At 34.3% G+C, this 21,869-nt stretch overlaps 1 protein-coding gene across 2 annotated transcripts in view; it reads left to right on the top strand.

Annotated features, from left to right (window-relative positions):
• The window catches only part of WDR7 (WD repeat domain 7), a 483,043-nt gene that overhangs the window by 74,086 nt on the left and 387,088 nt on the right, over positions 1-21,869 (top strand). For both annotated transcript variants that reach the window (XM_074208025.1, XM_074208024.1), the window contains exon 13: positions 12,965-13,179. In XM_074208025.1, coding sequence (XP_074064126.1) covers positions 12,965-13,179 — 215 coding nt within the window. The remainder of the gene's footprint in view (positions 1-12,964; positions 13,180-21,869) is intronic.

Below are 21,869 nucleotides of genomic sequence, written 5' to 3'. Positions count from 1 at the left end.
AGAGCCTTATTTGTGTATTTTTATCAAAATGGCAGTAATGACATTTATATGAATCTTTTAGATGGAAGGATGAGCATATTGAAGTTATACCTCTCTAGTTGCAGTTTAGGTTTTATAGCTTATGTGTGTAAATATATTTATATATATATGTATATATGTGTATATATACATGTATATACATATACATACAGATTATTTTACACAGAATTATTATTGAATTTTAACTTATTAAATACCATGTCCAAGTCACCTTTCTAGAAAGTCTCATGAAAATTGTCCCTCAGGGGTGGGGGGGTGGAGCCAAGATGGCAGTGTGAAGGCAACATTTCCCAGGAACTCCTTCCCCGCAAAACTCCCAAAATACAAACAGATCATAACTCTAGCCAAAATTTAGAAGGGCAGAACCCACAGAAAGAATAAATGATACATTTTCCCAGTCCAAGATAACTTAAAAGTTCTGTGGAAAAGGTGTGTTTCACTAGGTCCAGGGGCTGGGAAAAAAGGCCCCAGCTGCAGAGCAGAGCAGTGCAATGCAGCCCAACCCAGCCTAGCCCAGAGATCATCAGCAACAGCTTAAAGGGGCTGAGAGAGAACTCTGCTCCACCTGGGTGAGTGTGGAGTGAGGAGCACTGACCATAGAATCTGCAGTGAGAATCTGGAGAAAGCACCTTGCACCCCCAGAGACAGTAAGGGAAGTCTGCAGGGATTTCTCTGCTGTCCCTCGTGCTAAGACTCTGCTTTGAGCCTACATTCAGATCCAGGTTGCAGTTTGAGCTTCCATACTAAGATAGCAGGATCCTCCTTATAGACCCAGGACAGAGGAAAGTACGGGGGCCATCTACATATCAAAGCACAGGCAAGAGAGTATAAGACCTTGGAGGAATAAAGGACCCAATGGGGTATACCCCCCCCCAAAAAAACCCCAAACCTTGGAAGTGCTGTAAATTAGTTTGGACTGAGGAAATGTGTAAATGAGTAAACAACAGAAAAAGAATCTGACCATAGAGAATCACTTTAGTCCCATGGAAGATCAAAACACACCTAGATGACAACAAAATTGAAGCTTCTGTATCCAAAATCTCCAAGAGAAATAGAAAATGGGCTCAGACTAAGGATGAATTCAAAATAGATTTTGAAAAGCAATTAAGGGAGGTGGAGGATTAATGAGAGTGATGCAGAAAAATTATGAAAACCGAATCAACAACCTGATGAAGGAAATAAAGAAAAATAGTGAAGAAAATAATATGTTAAAAATCAGTTTAGGCCTAATGGAAAAAGCAAAACAAAAGGCAAATGAGAAGAATGCTTTAAAAAGCAGAATTGGCCAGCTGGAAAAGGAGATAAAAAAGCTCTCTGAAGAAAATAACTCCTTCAAATGCAGAATGGAACTAAAGGAAGCTGATGACTTTGCAAGAAATCAGGAAGAAATAAAACTCTTCCAAAAAAAGCAAAAAATTAGAAGAAAATGTGAAATATCTCATTGGAAAACAACCAACCTTGAAAACAGATACAGAAGAAATAATTTAAAAATTATTAGGCTATCTGAAAACCATGATCAGGAGAACAGCCTAGACTTCATTTTTCAAGAAATAATACAGCAAAATTGTCCTGAGATCCTAGAAGCAGAGAGTAAAATAGAAATTGTGAGAATTCACTGGTCACTTCCTGAAAGAGATTCCAAAAGAAAAACTTCCAGGAATATTATAGCCAAATTCCAAAACTCCCAAATCAAAGAAAATATTCTAAAAGCTGCCAGAAATAAATAATTCAACTACAGAGACTCCATAGTCAGGATTACACAGCATCTGGCAGCATCTACATTAAGGGCTCATAGGGATTGGAATTCAATATTCCAGAAGGCAAAATATCTTGGTTTACAACCGAGAATCAACTTCCCAGCAAAACTGAACATCCTCTTTCAGGGGAAAAGATGGACTTTCAATGAAACAGGGGACTTTCAAACTTTCCTCTTGAGATGACCAGAGCCGAACAGAAAGTTTGATCTCCAAGTACAGGGCTCTGGTGAACTAGAGAGGGGGTGAACAAGAAGGACTAATTATGAGGAACTTAATGATATTGAACTTTGCTTTCCTGCATGGGAGGAAGATATTTATAATTCATATGAACTTTCTCATTTATAAGAGCTGTTAGAAAGAGCATATATAGACAGGACATAGGAAGGAGTAGAATATAATGGTAGAACATGGTAAAAAGATGGAGTCAATGAGTGATAAAGGAAAGTACTGGGAGGAAGGGAAAGGAGATGAAGAAGCTAAGAAATTTCAAATGAGTAAAGAAAAAGCTTTTTCAATGGAGTGGAAAGGGGGAAGGCAAGGGGGAATGAGTGAGTCTTCATTCTCATCAGATATAGCTCACAGAGGAAATAACATACACACTTAATAGGGTGAGGAACTCTTATCTTACCCTAGAGAGAAAATGAGAAGAAAGGGATGGGATAAGGGGTAATGAGGGGATGGAAGGGGGGAATAGGTGATAGAAGAGAGGGAAGATCAAGGGAGAGGGTACTCAGATTCAACACACTTTTGGACAGGACCAGGATGAAAGGAGAGAGAGAGAATAGAATACATTAGAGTGGGGTGGAATAGAGGGGAGGTACAGCTAGTAATAGCAACTGTCAGAAAAATATTGAAGCAACTTCTCTGGTGGTCTTATGATAAAGAAAGCAACTCACCCCAGAGACAGAGCCGTTGAAACCTGAACACAGATTGAAGTAGAATTTTTTTTCTATTCTTGAGGTTTCTCATGTTCTTGAAGGGGGGGGGGGTTATGTTTACTCTTATAACATTCAGTTTACATCAATGTATAGCATGGAAACAATGTAGAGACTATCATATCAGCCTTCTGTGGCAGGGGGGTAAGGGGAGGAAATTGTAAAATTCAAAACCTTACAAAAATGATAGGTACATATTACTATTGTATATAACTGGAAAACAAATAAAATGTTAAAAGGCAAAAAAAAAAAGAAAATTGTCCCTGTTCACTTTTATTCTCATTAGTTTATTTTTATATCCCTTCCTATAATGTTAACATAAATTACTTCTCTCTCTCTCTCTCTCTCTCTCTCTCTCTCTCTCTATATATATATATATATATATATATATATATATATATATATATATATATATGTATATATAGCCACATCAGCATCCTTTGTCTTACTATTCAAATTTCCTTGAAAAGCTGCTAAAGAAATTAGTGAAAGAAAGCCTCTTATTTTAGTCCTACCATTTAAAAAATATAGATTCTTCCAAAACTGAGTTATGATATAATGGGAGTCATTGTTATCTCAAGTCTGGAGGACTTCTCTTTTTGTCAGAAATCTATACTGAAGTTATATGCACTTGAAATTGGGATTAGTTTAGCTCAGAATAAGTGCATGACAAAATATATTGGAAGGTAAGTACAAGTGAATAAATGAGATTTATATTTTGAAAATGATACAGGATAGATTTAATAACTGAAACATTTGAAGTGAACATGGGACCTTATGCACCAGATTCTGAGGATCAATTTTATTTATAATTATATTTCTCTAACTTTACTTTGCATGATTTGATTGTGCTCTTCTCCTCAAAACTGAAATTGCCACTAGAAACAGGAGGTGGTGCTGCAGTTAAGTTCTTTTATTCTTAATGGCAATTTGAAATATCAGGCGTTTATTATCAAATATTTTATCCTTTTTTCCCCCCAGTGTTTTGTGAGAAAGGGATTAAATTTAATTTCATTTTTTGATAAAAGAGACATTGATTTTTTTCTATATTCTATCATTTACCCTTAAATTTAAAGATAAGGGTAATAGTTAAGGGGCATTCTAGAACAATATGAAATGGAATGTTTTAGGAAACAGTGCTAAGAAGGACCTTTTGCTATGACTGTCTTAACTGTTTTCAACCTTCTCTCTCATCCCATATATTGAGGCAATCACCAGTTCCTTTGGATTCTTCCTTTATTTTTTTTCTTATATCCATAATTTCCCTTTCTCTTGCTAGCATTTTAAAGACCATATATACATTTTCCTCTGTTATCAAAGTAGTATCCCAAGCATCTTACTGCCTCTAGCCTATTTTATGTCCTATCCTTTACTCTGCTGAATTATTTCCCCCAAATATTGATTTAATCTTGTAACTCCACTGCTTTTAAATTTTCAAAGCTTCCATGTTACTTATATACTAAATTCCAAATAGTTTATCCTGTTTCATCTTGAAATTCTCCATGGTGTGTCTTCAGCTTTCTAGCTAGTCATTACCACATTGTATCCAGTTAATTGCTAAAAGTGTTATTATTGACATTTCTGTATATGTAGCATCTTTCTGTTGATCTGTTTGTATTTGAAGTATATTACCTTGCAAAAAAACCCCTTAAAATAAAATTCAAATTGATATTATAAGAAATGTATCAAATTTTTTTGGTGCTTGATTTTTATTTTGAGGATTAAGAATATTAAAAAATATATAATTATTATAGTTATTTGTAGTAGATACAAATGTTTATGGGTTTAATATGTATTTTTAGGATTATACCCAGTTCAGTATTTTTTATCTAAAATCACCATAGTTTAGATTCAGTGACAGTTGAAATAGAGTGCAGAAAAATCTGTTTGAAAACCAAAAGGTCATTTAAATGTCAGTTGTTGTAATATAATTCTTGTGTGGTTTGCCACTGATTTGTAGATAGAACTGATGATTTTTTTATTTAAATCACATTGATTTTAAATGAAATCTTGCTTTTTCTTTTATTTTTCCCTCAGAAATTAGAAGAGATTTTTAGATTTGAAAGAGCAATAGTGTTATTATTTTTATATTGTGGTTCCCAAGTTATTTCTTTCCTTTTGGTTAATTTTAATGGTAATTTGCAATTATACAAAATTTGAGAAAAAGCAATCAACACTAATAATCTTCTACATGTGGTACAAAACACAGAATTATATTTGACCATTTTTCTGATTAGCCTATATAAGAACAAATGCATTGGGGCCTAGTATAGGATCTGTAAAAATAGTTTAATTAATTTTTTTTTTGTCACTTCTCAGTATATTCTGAAAACCAGTGTGGACTCTCAACATCTTGGGGGGAGGGGAGTCTCATTTTACCATTTCTAGAATCAGAACAAAAAGTCTCAAACCAGCTTCTCTAAACTTTCTCTACTTAGCTCTTTTATTTGTGGCCCCAGTGGCTCCCTATGCCATGAAGCTTGCTTCCAGGACTACCTTCCTTTGGAGTGTTCTAGTCATAGTATAAATTGTTCTTTTTTTTCCCTTTATTAAAGATTTTATTTGAGTTTTACAATTTTTCCCCTAATCTTACTTCCCCCCCCACCCCCTACAGAAGGCAATTTGTTATAAATTGTTCTTCTGCTGATGCTCATTTCATTCTAAATCATTTCATACCAGATTTGCCACATTTCTCTGAATCATTTTCTTCTATTATTTGTTATATTTCAATAATATTTCATTGAATTCATATAACAATTATTTGGCTGATCTTTATTTGATATTCCTCTTGCTCCATTTCTTCGCAACAGCAAAAGATGATGCTCTATTTTTATAAATATTGTTTCATTCCCAATATTGCATCCTATGCTGATCCTTATGCTGTATTCTTAGCATGGAATTTTCTCATCAAGATAAATGGTTATATTATGAGTGGAAAGTGACACAAGTAATCTAATTTTTGAATTCTTACTCCTTTTTGTTAGGAGTGGTGCATTATTGCATTAAGTTGTTTGGTACACCAGTAAACCTCTGTAATTCTGAAGGTTGGGTTTTTTTTTTTTTTGGTTTTTGCAAGGCAAATGGGGTTAAGTGGCTTGCCCAAGGCCACACAGCTAGGTAATTATTAAGTGTCTGAGACCGGATTTGAACTCAGGTTATCCTGACTCCAGGGCCAGTGCTCTGTCCACTGTGCCACCTAGTCACCCTGAGGTTGTTTTTTTTTTTTTAATTTTTTATTTCTTCTTTGAGATATGTGCAATTTCTTTGTATTTAAGAATAGAACTACCTTCCTCTAAGGACAGATGGTCAGTCAGACTGGTGTTCCAATAAGAATAAAAGCTAACAAAGTGCTCTTTAAATGAGAAATATTCTAATTATTATTCCAGTCTTTCAAAGTATGTGTGATTTTAAAGCTATAGGTACTACTCCCACCAAACAGATCACAGTCTCTTCATGTCTCTTTGTAAATGATTTCATGAATTTCTATGGCCAGAAGATTTATCCTTTGTTGGTCAGATCTCTGATAAAACTTCTAACTTAGTGAGGTTAGTCCTCGGGTGACAGCTCATGATGGACTTGTACTTGATTCTTTCCAACTTGATTCAGTGGATAGAGGACTAGCCCTGTATTCAGGAGAACTTGAATTAAATCTGGTCTCAGACACTTAACACATAGTAGCTCTGTGATCTTGGACAAGTCCATTAATTAACTTTGACTGCCATACATCCAGGGCCGTCTCCAGTTGTCTTGGTTCATTATCTGGCCATGGACCCAGATGGCTCTGGAGGTGAAAATGAGACTGGAGACTTAGCATAGCCCTCATTCAAATCTAGTTCACATACATGTCTGTTGTCATGATCTTATTAAAAAAAATGACACACATCATGATCTGCCAGAACTTTGTCTGCCAATATGGGTTTTTTGAATGAGGGATGGATCAGTCATCTCTGTAGTTAGAAGAGTAACTATTCCAATTATAGTCCCAGAATTGAGTTAATGACTTAAAAAATAATTGCTTAGTTGAGAAAATTTATTTTTTCTTCCTTAATTGCTATGCTTGATATGGTTTATATCTTTGATTATTTTCTGTTTGGCAAAATAGAATTGGACCAAACTATCATTAAACCATTTCAACTAATATTCTGAGCCTGTGATAATGAGTTATACTGCCTTTGATGTACATAATAGTATATATATGGAAAGCAAATTGTAAGGATGTGAAGCACAATTTAGTTTTCTCTCTCTTTTTCTCTGATACTGTTAAGGCAGCAAGGTGTTTAGAGGGATGGATTTGGAGTCAGTGAAGTTCTGACTAGACAATTTAGACAGGTACTGCCCTCAAGGAGTCTAAAATCTAATAGAGGAGAAAGCAAGCAAACAAGTATATACAAAGAAGTTATTTACAAATAGGAGATAATTAATAGAGAGAGAAAGCATTAAACTTAAAGAGGAAATGGTAAAGGCTTCCTGAAGAAATGAGATTTTGGTTGGTATTTGAAGAGAGCTAAGGAAGTAAGGAGGTGGTGATGAGGAGAGAATATGAGTGTTTTGGGTATGGAGGGATAATAGAGAAAATACCTGAAAATGAGATGGAGTGGAATAACATCTAGGAGACTAGATAGAAGTGTAGCTGGATTAAAGAGTAGATGGTGAGGAATAAAGTTTGAGTAGAACAAAGTTATAAAGATTTTTTATAAAGATTTTTTGAACACCAAGACAGATAACTTTGTATTTTATCATGAGTCCTGAGTCAATTATTGGGTGATTGAATTCTCTGTTCAGTTCCAGTCTTTGTGTCAAGAAATTCTGGAAGTTCTCTATTTTGTTGAACATTCATCTTTTTCCTTGACAGTATATACTGCATTTTACAGAGTAGCAAATTCTTGGTTGTAATCCTAGGTCCTTTGCTCTTCAATATACATAGTATTCCAGACCCTCCAGTCCTTCAATGTTGAGGCTGATAGGTCCTATGTGAGTCTTATTGTATTTCCTTTGTTTTTAAATTGTTTCCTTTTTGCTGCTTGCAGAATTTTCTCCTCTATTTGAGAGTTCTATAATTTGACTCTAATAGTCCTTGGAGTTTTTAACCTGGGTTTTCTTTCTGGAGGGGTTCTGTGTATTCTTTCAATGGCTATATTGTCTTCTCATTCTAGCGGATTTGTACAATTTTCTCTGATAATTTGCTGCATGGTGTTTCCAGACTCTTTTTTTTTTTTTTTTTGATTTAGGCTTTCTGGCAGTCCAATGATTCATAGATTATCTCTCCTGGATCTATTTTCCAGGTCATTTGTTTTTCCAAATAGGAAAAAACATTTTCTTTGATTTTTTTCAGGCTTTTTATTTTGTTTGATGGAATCTTTTAGTCTCATGGATTCATTAGTTTCTATTTGTTCAGTTCTAATTTTTAGGTTTTTATTTTCTTTATTTAACATTTGTGGTTTTTTTCTTGGTTATTTTTACTTAGGTCAGTTTTTCATAATTTTCCTGCATGATTATCAGTTCTTTTTTCCATTTTTCTTCTTCCTCTCTTCTTTGATTTTTAAATTCTTTTTTAATCTCTTCTATGAGCTTTTGGATTTGAGTCCAACTCAGACTTTTTTGAGGCTTCTCCTGTTTCTTCTTTTGATACGGCATTGTTATTATCTCAATCTGCCTAGTAATTTTCTATGACTAGCTCTCTTAGCTTTTTTTGCTCATCTTTATTGTTTGAGCTCTGATTATGGGGTATAGGGAGTTTGTTCAAACTTTTTATTCTGGGACTAGAGTCTGATCCCTGGCCTGTTATTGGCTAAGATTTTGCTTTTGCGGTCCAGGCCTTGGCCTTTGTAGAGGTTTATTTCCTCCTTTATGTCCACTTTCTAACTATGTGGTAGTTTGTTCCCCACCCAGTCCTGTCTTTTGTCCTGGTTTTCCCAGGGTTCAGACTTTGTTTGGGGTTGGGATCCTCCCTGCAGGCTTGATATCTAGCTGCTGGGCCTTCTGCTGTTGTCAGGCTATTGGGACCTGGACTGCACTGTGGCTAAAAGCCTCCCAACTGGCTTTCCAGCTCTCCGGTCTCCGGGGTTTTACTTCCCCTTTTCTCCTAAAGAGACAGACCTTCACTGAAGATCCTCTATGATGTCTACCATTGAAAACTTCTTTGGATCTTCTCTTTTTCTTGGTGGGATTTGTAGCTATAATGTCAATGCAGAGGCTTTATTTATCTTTGGTAGGAAAAAGCACTGGGTGCATGTTAGCTTCACTTTGCCATCTTGGCTTCTTCCTCCCCATGAGGCCTGTTCTTTAGCAGTATCACTTTAAAGACTGATTGGCAGATAGATTGAAGCAGGCAGACCCACTGACAGGCTATTGCAATAGTCCAGGCATGAGATGATAAGGACCTGCCCGAGGGTATTGACAGTTACAGAGGAGAAATGTTGCATAAGTGAGATTGAAAGATCTTGGCATCATCTTGGAAAAGGGGAGGGGGGCAGCTGAGAGAAAGTGAGGAGTCCAGGATGACTTCTAGGTTGTGAATCTAGGAGACTGGAAGGTGGGTGTTTCTAATGATGGTAAGAGAAAGGGGAGTGTTTAGACTATGAACAGTTTTCCTGCCAAAACTTAAGCTTGACAATTAGTCTGTTTTATTTGGCCAAACATTTAATTAATTCACCCCTCAAAAGCTCCTAGATTTATTGAATTTTGAGTCCTGCCTGTAGTTGCCTTGGCAGCATCAAACCAAATGATTTCACTAACTTTATGGTGTCCTTAGACCAGACATTTCCCACCCCTGACTTAGAAAGATAATGATAGCATTATCAAGTGAAGTAAGGTTTTCTATTGTCTATCTCCAATGTTTCCAAAAAAACATATCTCATTCTACATTTTCTCCTAAAAAGTGAGTAGTATGAGTTATTTTTGGTCCTTTGGAATCATGACTTTTCATTGTATTGATGAGAGTTCTAAAGTCTTTCAAAGTTGTTTTCCTTTATAATGTTCCTGTTAATATATAAAAAACAGTGCTTAGTAATGTACTTGCCCCATTAGCAGGTGCTTAATAAATGTTTATTAATGTAACAGAATTATTTCCTTGGTTCTGTTCACTTCACTTTGCATTTGCATTCAATGTATACATATCTTCCATGTTTTCTCTAAAAGAAAATGACCATTTTATCAAAATTTTTGGCACAGTAGTATTTCTTTACATTCATATGCTCTCTCTCTCTCTCTCTCTCTCTCTCTCTCTCTCTCTCCTTCCTTCCTTCCTTCCTTCCTTCCTTCCTTCCTTCCTTCCTTCCTTTCTGTTTTTTGCAAGGCAATGGGGTTAAGTTAATTGCTCAAGGTCACACACCTAAGTAACTATTAAGTGTCTGAGTCCAGACTTTAACTCAGTTCCTCCTGACTCTGGGGCCAGTGCTCTATATATTGTGCCACCTAGTTGCTCTTATATTCATATACTCTTAATTTGTTCAGTCATTTTCCAATTGATAGACACACCCTCAGATCCTGGTTCATAGCCATTATGAAAAGGGCTGATTTTTCAATATTTATACATATTATAGATATATAATATATATTTGTACATATATATTTACATATATACATTCATATTTATTATTAAAAGAATGATTTTATATATATATATGTAATATTTATAGATATTTGTATTATGCGCAAACCGTTTACTATTTCTTTGTTCTCTTTGGGCTGCAAGTTAAAGAACTTGTGGGAGGAGGGGGAGTAGTTATAGATTTCTTTCCCAAATGGCTAAACCATTTCATTGTTTTGCCAGCAGTTCTAATTAGTCATTTTTGCCAATTTTTTGGAGATGTGGTGATATCTCAGAACTGCTTTAATTTACTTTTCTCTAATTATTAGTAATTTGGGACCTTTTTATGTGACTTGATATATTTTTAAAAACTATCTGTTAATATGATTTGTTATTTTGCCTTTTAGAGAAATGATACATTTTTATAAAATTGAATCAATTCTTTATATATCTTGGAATGGCTTAGCTGTGAAACTTACTGTAAAGGTTTTTTGTTTTTTTGAGTTTCCTATTTCTATTCTAATTTCAACTGCATTAATTTTGTTCATAAAAGAACCTTTAAAACTTTGTCATCCTCTTTCTTCCTTGTTTGATCTTGTTCCTTTAGCCATACTTGTGAAAAATTAATTTCTTCCTTCTAATTTGCTTATAATGTCACCTTTTATATCATAAGTAATGTGTCATATGTAACTTGTCTTCGTATATAGTTGTGACGTTTGTATGCATCTAATTTCTGCTATATTGTTTTCCACTCTTTGTGGTAGTTTTTCATTTTTCATTTTTTTTCCTTTTAACCTAATAATGGACCTTTGCCTTAGTAACTGGATCTTTGGTTCTATCTAACATTATGCTTCTGTGTTTGAGAGGAAATGAAGTTGTATAGTAACAGGAGCTCTGTATTTGGAGTCAGGAAGACTTGGGTCCAAATTTTGCCTGAGATTCTGCCTGTTATCCTAGGTGGATTATTTAACTTTTTTTCAGGCTCAGTGTCTTTATCTATAAAATGGGAAATAATAATAAACCCCACCTCATAGAGTTGCTGTGAGGACCAAATGAGTTAATATACACAAAGTACTTTGAAAACCTTAAAGTGCTGCACAAATGCAAATTATTTTTTATTTTTTTTATTATTTTGTACATAGTGCTTTATGTTTACAAAGTATTTTCATATTATCTCACTTGAAATGAGCTTTGCAAGCATTATCTGATTATAAATGAGGGAATGGAGCCTCAGGGAGGTTGAGTAAGATCTTATAGACACAATAAATGGTAGAGTTAGTACTCAAATCTGGGTCTTGGTCCAGTGTTTTTTCTGTTATATTGCCAGTCTTCTTGATGTTTGTTTTGCCATTGGACTTTGAAGACTGGAAGAGTGAGGTTGACAACTTTGGGAAGGTCTGCTTCACTTAAGTCTAGTTCTTGTATAAATCAAGACATCAACCTGTGATTGCTATTCTCTGAGAACAATTGATGAACTTTAACAATAACTCCAAAGCATTCTTTCATGTTAATAATCAAATGTGTATATTGCCTTCCATAACTTCTCCCCTCCCATCTTGTTTTGGAATGGTCTTGAAAGAATGCCTATATTACCATCATATAAAGTAATGATTGAAAATGTCTCTCTGGGTAGCATTTGATTAAATAGTTCTCTGCTTTGTGGATGAGTACTGTTTGGGAGCATAATGGAGAAGTGTCTGTAAAACTTCCTTAATCTCTCTCTGAAAACATTTTTTCCTTCCTCAGATTTTCCAAAAGCTATTTGTCTGCACCTTTCATTTTTCTCCATCATACCCTGCTTTCCATGAGTATATTTATTTATCTTTCCCAGTAGGGCATAAGCACTTTTTTTTTTTTGAGGAAGGACTGTCATTTTTGGTATTCAGATCCCTGTTTTCTGAACACAGTGCTTTGTATGTGCTTAATAAATATCTGTTGAATGTGCAGCTAAAAACAGGGCATACACATGAAAAAAAGTAAATATGTACTTTGGATTAGTCTTACTTTTTTATAAGCATATTTAGAAATAGACTGGATTTATCCAGAATCTTAGGAATGGTTAAGTTTAGCTATGAGAATTACGCCAGAGAGACATTTATCCACCCATCTTGTAAGTTCAAGATAATTTTATAGGGGAAATGAATCTCTGTGAGTTGTATAACTGGAGGGAAAATAAATATTTGGTTAATTAGTAGGGGGAGGATTTTTCAACCATACATATCAACTTGGGTGAAAGCTTAAAGGTTAGAATCCTGAGTAGAATGCTTGATTAAAGAATATCAGGCAACTCGTTTATAACATATATCGAGGTCAAGTTGCTTTGTTTGTTCCTTTTATTTTGGGGGGCAAGGGAAAGGTCCTTCAACATGAAACACTTGTCCTCTGTACATAGAATTATTGAGGGAAATATCCTTGATAATTGTGGAGAAAATTTGGTGTCTGCCTGGTGAAGATTTTTGTCTTGTCTATAGCATAAGTGGAATGGCAAGCCATACAAGTAAGTGCTTTACAAGGAGGCAGTTTTAGCTTAGTGAGTGCCTAGAAAGAATGATGGTATTGTTTTGAGTGGTGGAGTAGAGGGAAGTCCAAAGTAATATGAACATATTGCAGATTAAAAATTTTTATATAGTTTATATATCACTTTAGTTAATTGAGATTTTGAAATAATTGCAATATGCTTAAAATAATTCCTTTTTTTTTAAAAGGAGCACTGGATCGTTGTGTGATGGGGATAACAGCAGTCGAGATTTTGAATGCTTGTGATGAAGCAGTTCCTGCTGCAGTTGATTCTCTTAGTCATCCAGCTATTAATTTAAAACAAGCTATGACAAGACGTAGTCTTGCTGCTTTAAAAAATATGGCCCATCACAAACTACAAACCCTTGCCACTAACCTCTTGGCTTCTGAAGCATCTGACAAAGTAAGTTTTGTCTATGAATAAAGGAATTGATTAGTTCTTAAGTTGATAATATATTTATAATTTAATAATTTATTTTTAGCATTTGTGTTAGACTTCTTAAAGAAACTTATAGTGAAGGTATCTCATTTTCTTTGTTTTATCTTAGGTTATATATCTTACATATATTTTCTATTAGGTTTGTTTCAATTACTATTATGAAACCTTAAATTTCAATTATTTAAAAAGTTGGTTCTAACTATTATAATGCATATAACTTTTTAGTATCAATAATGACATTTTAGAATAGGTGATATTTCCCCATTTTTCATTTTAATATATTTTGGCTAATGCTTGAATCCAAATTAATTGATTCTCAAGAGAGAATTTCATTTATCAAATTCATAAATTAATAAATATTTGTTTTAAATTTGACATTTTGCCTTCATTGATAGCATTAATCCTATGAATATAAGAAAATTTTCCCAAATATATTTGAATTTTACTTGTTACATTTCAGAACAAGGGACCCAAGCTCAATCCATATTTTCTTAACAGGACACATATAATAAAATGAAAAATATAAATTGCATTGTTTTCATTAATTTTGTAATTATTCTTTTGTTCCAAAGCTTTTAGTCACTGTTCACTTTGTAAGATATGCTCTGTGGCACTTTTAATTTTTTTTTTTTTTATCAAGAATTGCTATTCTGCTGTCTCTCTGGGAATGAAGGACAAGTATAACATGGATAATTGAAATCTAGAGATAATCCCCAGACCTCATTTGAGTCAATAGTTAAAATCTCTACCTCTCTTAACCATTTAGCAGTGCTTTAGTAAGTGACAAAAATGACTAATTTGAAGTTATAATATTTTTCTTCCCATGTACTATCTATCCTCTGGAGCAAGAAATGTGAACATGTGAAATGTTTATTCATATGAAGTGAGAAAAAGGCTTAATTTACAAGTTGAAAATTTAGCCCAGGAAAAATTGAGTTGATTACATATGAGACAGGTAGTTTTGGATTTCCAGTAGAAATTGATAATAATTGCCAGGTTTGTTTCCCTGAAGTACAACACTTTGACAGTTATGTTTAGTCATTTCTTTGAGATGTTAGAAGTTAGAACCTTTTTTGCTTGATTTTTTTTCCCTCTTTATCCATAATCTTTGGGGGTTATGGAAGAACCTGTAACTTGATTGTCATGACCCCATTTTCTTTGAAAAAGTTATATCAATACCTCTTAGAAACCTAATTGAAATGTAACATGGTTTGTAAACCATTAATATTAAGTAACAGATTTGGACATATGATATTGTTTAAGATTTTCTCTGATATTTAACTTTGAGATGGGTACATAAATAACTTTCTTCAGGTTTCCTCTGAAAACAAAAACAGAAAAATCATCATACAATAAGAAACTTAAAAAAATTGTAGCATTTACTAAAGTCTTTTATAAGTGGTCACGGTCCATTATGTGATTTTTACAGTCTTGTTTGTTCCAGTTTTAATAGCACACTTTATAGTGCAATTAGTGATAAAAGCACCAGATATCAGAGACACCTCACTTATGTATTGTAAAATATATTGCTTGTGCACATACTCAGTCCTGTGTGTAACAGTGGTAATTGTTGCCTAGCCTACCAGGAAAACAATTAGGGGGGGCGGGGAGGCTTAAGAAGCTGAGGCTGCAAAGGGAGAATCACTTTATGAAAAATGTATGCTGACGGGACCATTAGGGATTTTTTCACTGTTTGCTCATGGTCAGATTATGGGTCTTTCTGAGAGAAATTGAAGAAATGAGCTATCCTTTGGATGATGTTAGTTTTCTGATCCTGGGGGAAAAATATATTAAAATAAGAACAGAATTCCTAATCTGGAAAATATGACCAAAAGCCTATCAGTGTGGGGTAAATTTCTTTTCAAAAAGTAGGGTTTTTCTAATATAAAATTATAAATATTATTAGAGATCCATATCCATTTTATATAGTATTAATAACCTGATTTTTACTCATTATAATGGAATCTTCAGGTACTAGTCATGAATTTTTATATAAGTAACATTAATCTCTTTGGCTGTAGATAGCTATATTATGCAAAAATACAAATAAATAATCTACAAAAATGCAAATAAATAATCTACAAAAGCCAAGGGTTTTGTTTTGTTTTTAAACAGAAGATAATAGATTAAAAAATGAGATTACCATTGTTTACTGCAAATTTAGGCAGTACAGTAGATAGAGTGCTGAGCCTGGAGTCAAGAAGGCTCATCTTCATGAATTCAAGTCTGATCTCAATCACTTACTGGCTCGGTGATCCTGGAGAAGTCACTTAACTCTGTTTGCCTCAATACCTCATTTGTAAAATGAGCAGGAGAAGGAAATGGCAAACAAACCATTCTGGTATTTCTGCTAAGAAAGCCCCTAATGGGGTCATGAGGAATTGGACATGACTGGAATGATGGAACAACAAGAACACTGGAAACTTAGATTTTTCTTATTGGATGAGTCTTTCTAAATCCAAGGCAACAAGAGTTTCCTATTGAATGGTTATTGTGTTTAAATCACTGCTGTAATCACTCAAAAATATAAATAAATAGAGGAAACTCTCTGTCCTCAAAGAGCTCGCATTTTTAATGGAGGAGTCACACAAAAAAGAACCAGAAAGGGGAGGGTGGGAAATGTATTTGGTGGGAGATGGTAGGAAGTGAGCATGCCTTGTGTCAAAAGCAGAACCAGGAGGGGAATGAAAGATAGATGACTTGATCCTTCTCTACATGGAAGCATCTGGAGTAATTCAACAATAGGAGAGGTAAAGATAGGTTCCAGGGTGAGAAGATCCTATCCTGGGGAAAGTTCAAGGGGACACTTGTGGCATTTGGTGGCAGAATTGTGAGAGTTAGAAACAGAGCTAGGAAGGTATTCTATAATCTCTATATTTTTTGTATATTCTGTATTGAAAATTCTGCAATTTGTATATCATACAAAAGAGCTGTGTCCTCCAAAAATCAATTTTAAGTGCTTTTTTTGATATCCAAAATGAATTTTCCCACAGAAATACAACATGGGTCCTAGGAAAGCTCAAAAGCAAACCCCCTCACTTCTTTCATAAATATCTGAAATATTTCATTAAGTGCTACTTCACTGACTCTCTGTGGCATGGAAATGGCTCTGATTTTGTGAAGACTCTTCCCTATCAAAAAAAAAATTGCTTCTGGTACAGTTCTGACAAAAGACTGTGTTTGCTGTCTAAGTACCACAATAGTTAAAACTCTCAGACTTACAGGGCTTGGCACATAGGAGATGAAATATTTTAGCTAAGGTAAAGCATTAAAATGGTATCTTAAAGAATAAATTGGTTTACTATCTTCTCTCCTGGAGAAGATATTTCCTCTTATTAAAGTCTTTGAAGAATTTGCTAAAATATTTTGAAATATGACTTTATTTTCAGTTTACCATATAGGATTAGCTTTTCATCTGAAGGACAAGAGAGAGAGAGAGAGAGAGAGAGAGAGAGAGAGAGAGAGAGAGAGAGAGAGAGAGAGAGAGAGAATAATAATAATTGACATTTGTACATAGTGCTTTAAGTCTACATAGATATTGACATAAAATTATTTCATTTTAATTTAACAGCAACCCTTGACATAGCTGCTAGTATCCCCATTTGGTAGCATTTTTAAATGTTATTTTGCACCCTTTTAGGCAGCTTGGTTGCGTAATGATTAAAGCACTGAACCTGAAGTCAGAAAGGCTTGAGTTCAAATCCAATCTTAGATATTTATTAGCTGACCTTTGGCAAGCCTTATGGCCTCTATTTTTCTCAATTTCCTCAATTGTAAAATTAGGATAACAATAGTAGCTACTTCATAAATTTATTTTGAAGATCAAATGAGACAGTATTAGCAAAAGTGATTAGCATAATGCCTAGCATTTAGCAGGTGCTCTATGAATGTTAGCTATGTTTTTATTTCTGAGAAAATTGAGGCATAGAGTGATTATGGTGGTTAATAACTAGTAGGAAAGTGGATCCTTAGTGACTGGAAGAATGGTGGAGCAAATTGTGTTTTATAAATGTAATAAAGTATTGTTTCAATAAAAAAATGAAAAATATGAAGAATTCAGAGAAATTTGGGAAGACTTGTATGATCTAATAAAGAATGAATTAAGCAGGACTTGAACAATTTCCATGATGGCAACACTAATATAAAGAAAGACTTCAGAGCTCTTATGCCCTGTGAAATCATGACTTGAGAGAACTTTTGATGAACTGTGCCAATTCCCTTTTAGCATAGAGATGATGTGCCATACTTGTGTAATAAGGCGTACATCTGAATATATGGTCAGTGTATTTGTTTTGCTTGAATGTATTTATTTCTTATGAAGGAGAATTAATAGAGGTAGAGCTCATTAGAAAGTTACAGTAGTAAAAGAAAAGAGCATCAATAAAATTTTTGTTTAAAGTAATTTTGGAAGTAAATGGAGAAAAGTTTGGAAGACAAAATTGGGTTGAGGGAGTTTTTTCTTTTTTTTTGTAGGCATAGATTTGATTTATTTTAGGTGACAGAGAAAGAATAAATTCAAAAAGATAGATTCAAAGACTCAAGAGAAGAGAGGACCTAATTGCTATACTTTGGTCCTGTATGTGGTAGGAGAAAATAAGCGTAAAAGTGAATAGGGATTAATGACAATATAGGCATTTTGGGAACTGTGACAATTCATGTCTGATAGTGTTGATCTTCTCATTGAAGTAGGAAGATATCTGAAGATTACTTTTTTTTTTTTTAGAAAAGAAAGAATCTATAGTACTTTCAGAGAAAGGCAAGTCAGTTTATGATCAAGAATTTGAGAATTTAAAAGATTAAGAAAGCTCTTCTGGAGAATGCAATGGGGAGTCAACTTAGATGAATGAAGACTTGTTGGGCAGTTTTTTGAGTTTAAAGATTCTAAATTTGTAGGAAATCAGTTGTTTCAGTTTCATGATTCTAGCTTTGCTTGTCTGCCCAGAAAAAGTAATTGAGAAAGCTGGCTGGCCTTGGGTTAATGCTGGGTTGCCAATGTGCAAGGCAAGTTACATCGAAAAAAAGAGTGGCAGGATTCCAAAGTCATGGAGTATATTGAACTAGCTCTCTTAATGTTGGTTTTATTCCCTGGATAAAGTAGGAAAATCAGAGAGGTGCTGATTAATTATGGGATGAGTGAGACAGAAGAATAAGAGAGGGGAATGGCAAAGATCTTGGATTTGGAAAATTTCTAGTTATGATCCCAGAGTATTATCTTAAACTGTATATCTACCCTATTGCCTAGCACAGAATTCTGAATACTGTTGAATGAATGAATTAAAGATATGATCCATCCAGCTCATGGCTGTACTTTTAAATGCCTTAAATAAAATAGAAATAAACTCCAGTTCTACATTGATAATTGCATAATTAATATCCCTTCATAGATATACTTTGGCATCTCAGACTCAACATATCCAGATTGGAATGCATCGTTTTTTTGTTTGTTTGTTTTTTGCAAGACAGTGGAGTGGGATTAAGTTATTTGTCCAAAGTCACATAGCTAGTTAATTATTAAGTGTCTGAGGTCACATTTGAACTCAGGTCCTCCTGACTTAAGGGCCCATGCTCTATCCACTATGCCATCTACCTGCCCCAGAACTCATCTTTCCCTCTAAAGTCACCCCTTTCTTAAGGTACCCTATTTCTGTTGGTATCATCATCTTAACTTTAATCTAGGTCTTCAACCTCATTCTCTTTTCTCATTATACATATCTAATCAGTTGACAAATTTTATAGATTTTTCTTGCATTTTTTTCTAGCCCTTCATGCATCCACTATCCTATTTTAAGCCCTTACCAGACTTATCTGAACTATGGCAGTGGGTTCCTACTTGGTATCATTGCTTTTAGTTTCTCTTTTTCCATTCATCACACATTTGCCAAATTTTTTGTCTTAAGGCACAGACCTGAGCATGTCATAAACCTGCTCAAAAATCCTTGGTTTCCTATTGACTCTAAGAAAAAAAATTGAAGCATTTGGAATTTAAAACTCTTTATACTGGCTTCAGCCTACTTTTCAAGACTTAGTTCTCACTACTTCTTTTCATACTTTCGCTATTGTAACCAAGGAGGTCTTGATAACCTTTCAAATTTGTCATCCAAATGCTCTCTCCTTATCTTTTCCTGAGGCTTCACATCTCTGCCTCTTATTATCCTTAATTTCCTTCATGTCTCAGCTCAGGTACCATCTCTGAGGAAGATGTTTTCCCTGATCTCAATTGTTAGTGTTCTTGTTCTCTTCAAATTCTTTATTTTTTTTTTCATGTACTTGTGTATGCTTTGTTATGTACCTTAGAATGAGAGCTGCTTAAGGATAGGATCTGGTTTTAATTTTTAAACTCTGTCATAACACAGTACCTTATGTTACCACTATATTAAAAGTTTAAGTAATTAAGGATTTTGAAGACCCTAAGAATGATGACAGGGTCTAGGGGAGATATAATTCTAAGTCAGATGCCGAAGTCTTACGAGGAGGGTCACACAACCCAGATTTTGTTGAGTGTAGGGATGATAAGGTAGAGAAGTTATCATGTGAGAATCTTTTCTTGTTACTCAGATACAGAAAAGAAAATCAGTGACAAGATAAGAAAATCATCAGGATGTCTTATCATAACCTTATATATCTCACTTTATTGCTTCATTAGGAAAGAGACTGGGGAAAATGAAGGGGCTATATTCTAAAAGGTCAGTAGATTTGTTCTGTGTATGGTTAGTGTGGAAAAAGCAATTTAGGAGTCAAGTACTATCTAATAATCCTGATTGCCTTCTCTTTGCAAAATTAAATCAGCTCAAGCACTTCAAATTATTTTAATTGAGTAATCTAATTTTCCAGAGAAAAGGGATTTTTTTTTGTTCAAAGTGATAAAAAAAAACAGAGGGTGTGATTTTGTGAAAGGCAAACTGGACTTTTTCAGTTAAACTGACTTCCTACTTCTTTTGGTAAGCATATATGAAAATAATATGCACATGATATATTGTGTAATAAATTGTTAATCTGTTTAAATGCAGATTTGAGTTTTCTAGAACCAATTCCCAAATCATTCAGTTGAATAACACAATCATTGAGCAGATATTTTATGAAATTCATTGTGCTATTTGTTGAGAATTGAACAACAGATTGTACCCTGAGATAGTTTACAGTCTCTTAATTCAGACCCTTGCCTAGACTATTGCAGTTGCCTTCTAAATGATCTTCCTACCCCAAGCCTCTTCCCACTTCAATCTTTCTTCCCTTCAGCTGCAAAAAGGTTGATTTTTCTTATGTGTAGATGTAACTGTCATTTTCCATCTCAAGGAGTTCCCTATTATTTTTAAGATAAAAAAAACACTTGTTTACATTCAGTTTTCTCCATAACATAACTCTTTTCTACCTTTTCAGGATTTTCATACTTTATTCTCTTCCATGCACTCTGAATCCCTCAGGTTCTCAAACATACCAGTCTTTTCTCTGTCTCACAACCTTAATATGACTGTTCCACTCACCTGGAATGCTCTTCCCTTTACTGTTACCTCTTATTTTTTTTTGACTTCTTCTAAAAACTCAACTCAAATTCTACATTTTGTAGGAAGCCTTTCCCAGTCCTCTTCACCCCTTTCCCCTTGCCAAGTTCCTAATAACAAGTTTCTCTCAGCTTGCCTTTTATTTCCTCAATATGTATGTCTTAAATATTTATAGTTATTTTTCCCTATTAGACTATGAATTCCTTAAGGGCATGGACTGGAGTTTTTCTTTCTTTCTTTTTTAATCTTTCTTTATATCCTAATATTTAGCACAATGCTTGGGTCATGGTAAGTTTTAATTTCTTCTTGACTTGGAAGAAAATTGCATAAACAAGTATGTTCATTCCAAGTTTGAGTGTATTGGGACAAAGTGGTGATCTAGACAAAATAGATAAATTTGAGCAGAGGGAACCCTTTTAACTGGAAAAAGGAGATCCAGGAAGGCTTAATAGCTGAGAACAAGTCTTTGAACATGTTGTCTTGACGTACAAAACTTCATTAAATTGCTTGTAGTTTCAACATTCATTTTTCCCCATTTTTTCTTTATTTTTTTATTTACACATTACTAAAATATTCTTATTTGAAAGTAAACATAATGCCACCCTCCCCCACAAAAATATAAAACCTCATGAGAAAAAAAGAAAAAAGAAAGGGAAAAAAATGTGTTTCAGTGTGTGTTCTGATACCATCAGCTCTGTGTCCGGTGGATCACATTCTTTATCATAAGTCCATCACAGAAGTTACTTCCATATTTTTCCACAGTTGCTGTTGCTGATTGTAATTCCCTCCATCCATTCCTCCCCACTATCATCTATTATATTTTCTCTCTCCTTTTACTCTGTCCCTCTTCTAAAATGTGCTGTAGGGTAGCTGAGTGGTGCAGTGGATAGAGCACCGGCCCTGGGGTCAAGAGGCCCCAAACCCACATACCACCCCAGAGACTCAGCAACCACTTGGCCCTGTGGTCCCAGACAAGCCACCAAATTCCAGCACCTTTCAAAAAGTAAAAAAGGAAATGTTCAACATTCTTTTTTTTTTTTTAAGGTTTTTTTTTTGCAAGGCAATGGGATTAAGTGACTTACCCAAGGCCACAAAGCTAGGTAAATTAAGTGTCTGATGCCAGATTTGAACTCAGGTACTTCTGACTCCAGGGCC

Source organism: Macrotis lagotis, chromosome X (genome assembly GCF_037893015.1).
Source record: "Macrotis lagotis isolate mMagLag1 chromosome X, bilby.v1.9.chrom.fasta, whole genome shotgun sequence".
NCBI classification, from domain to species: Eukaryota; Metazoa; Chordata; class Mammalia; order Peramelemorphia; family Peramelidae; genus Macrotis; species Macrotis lagotis.
The sequence above is the reverse complement of the archived record's forward strand: the minus strand, read 5'-3'. Positions and strand labels throughout refer to the sequence as shown.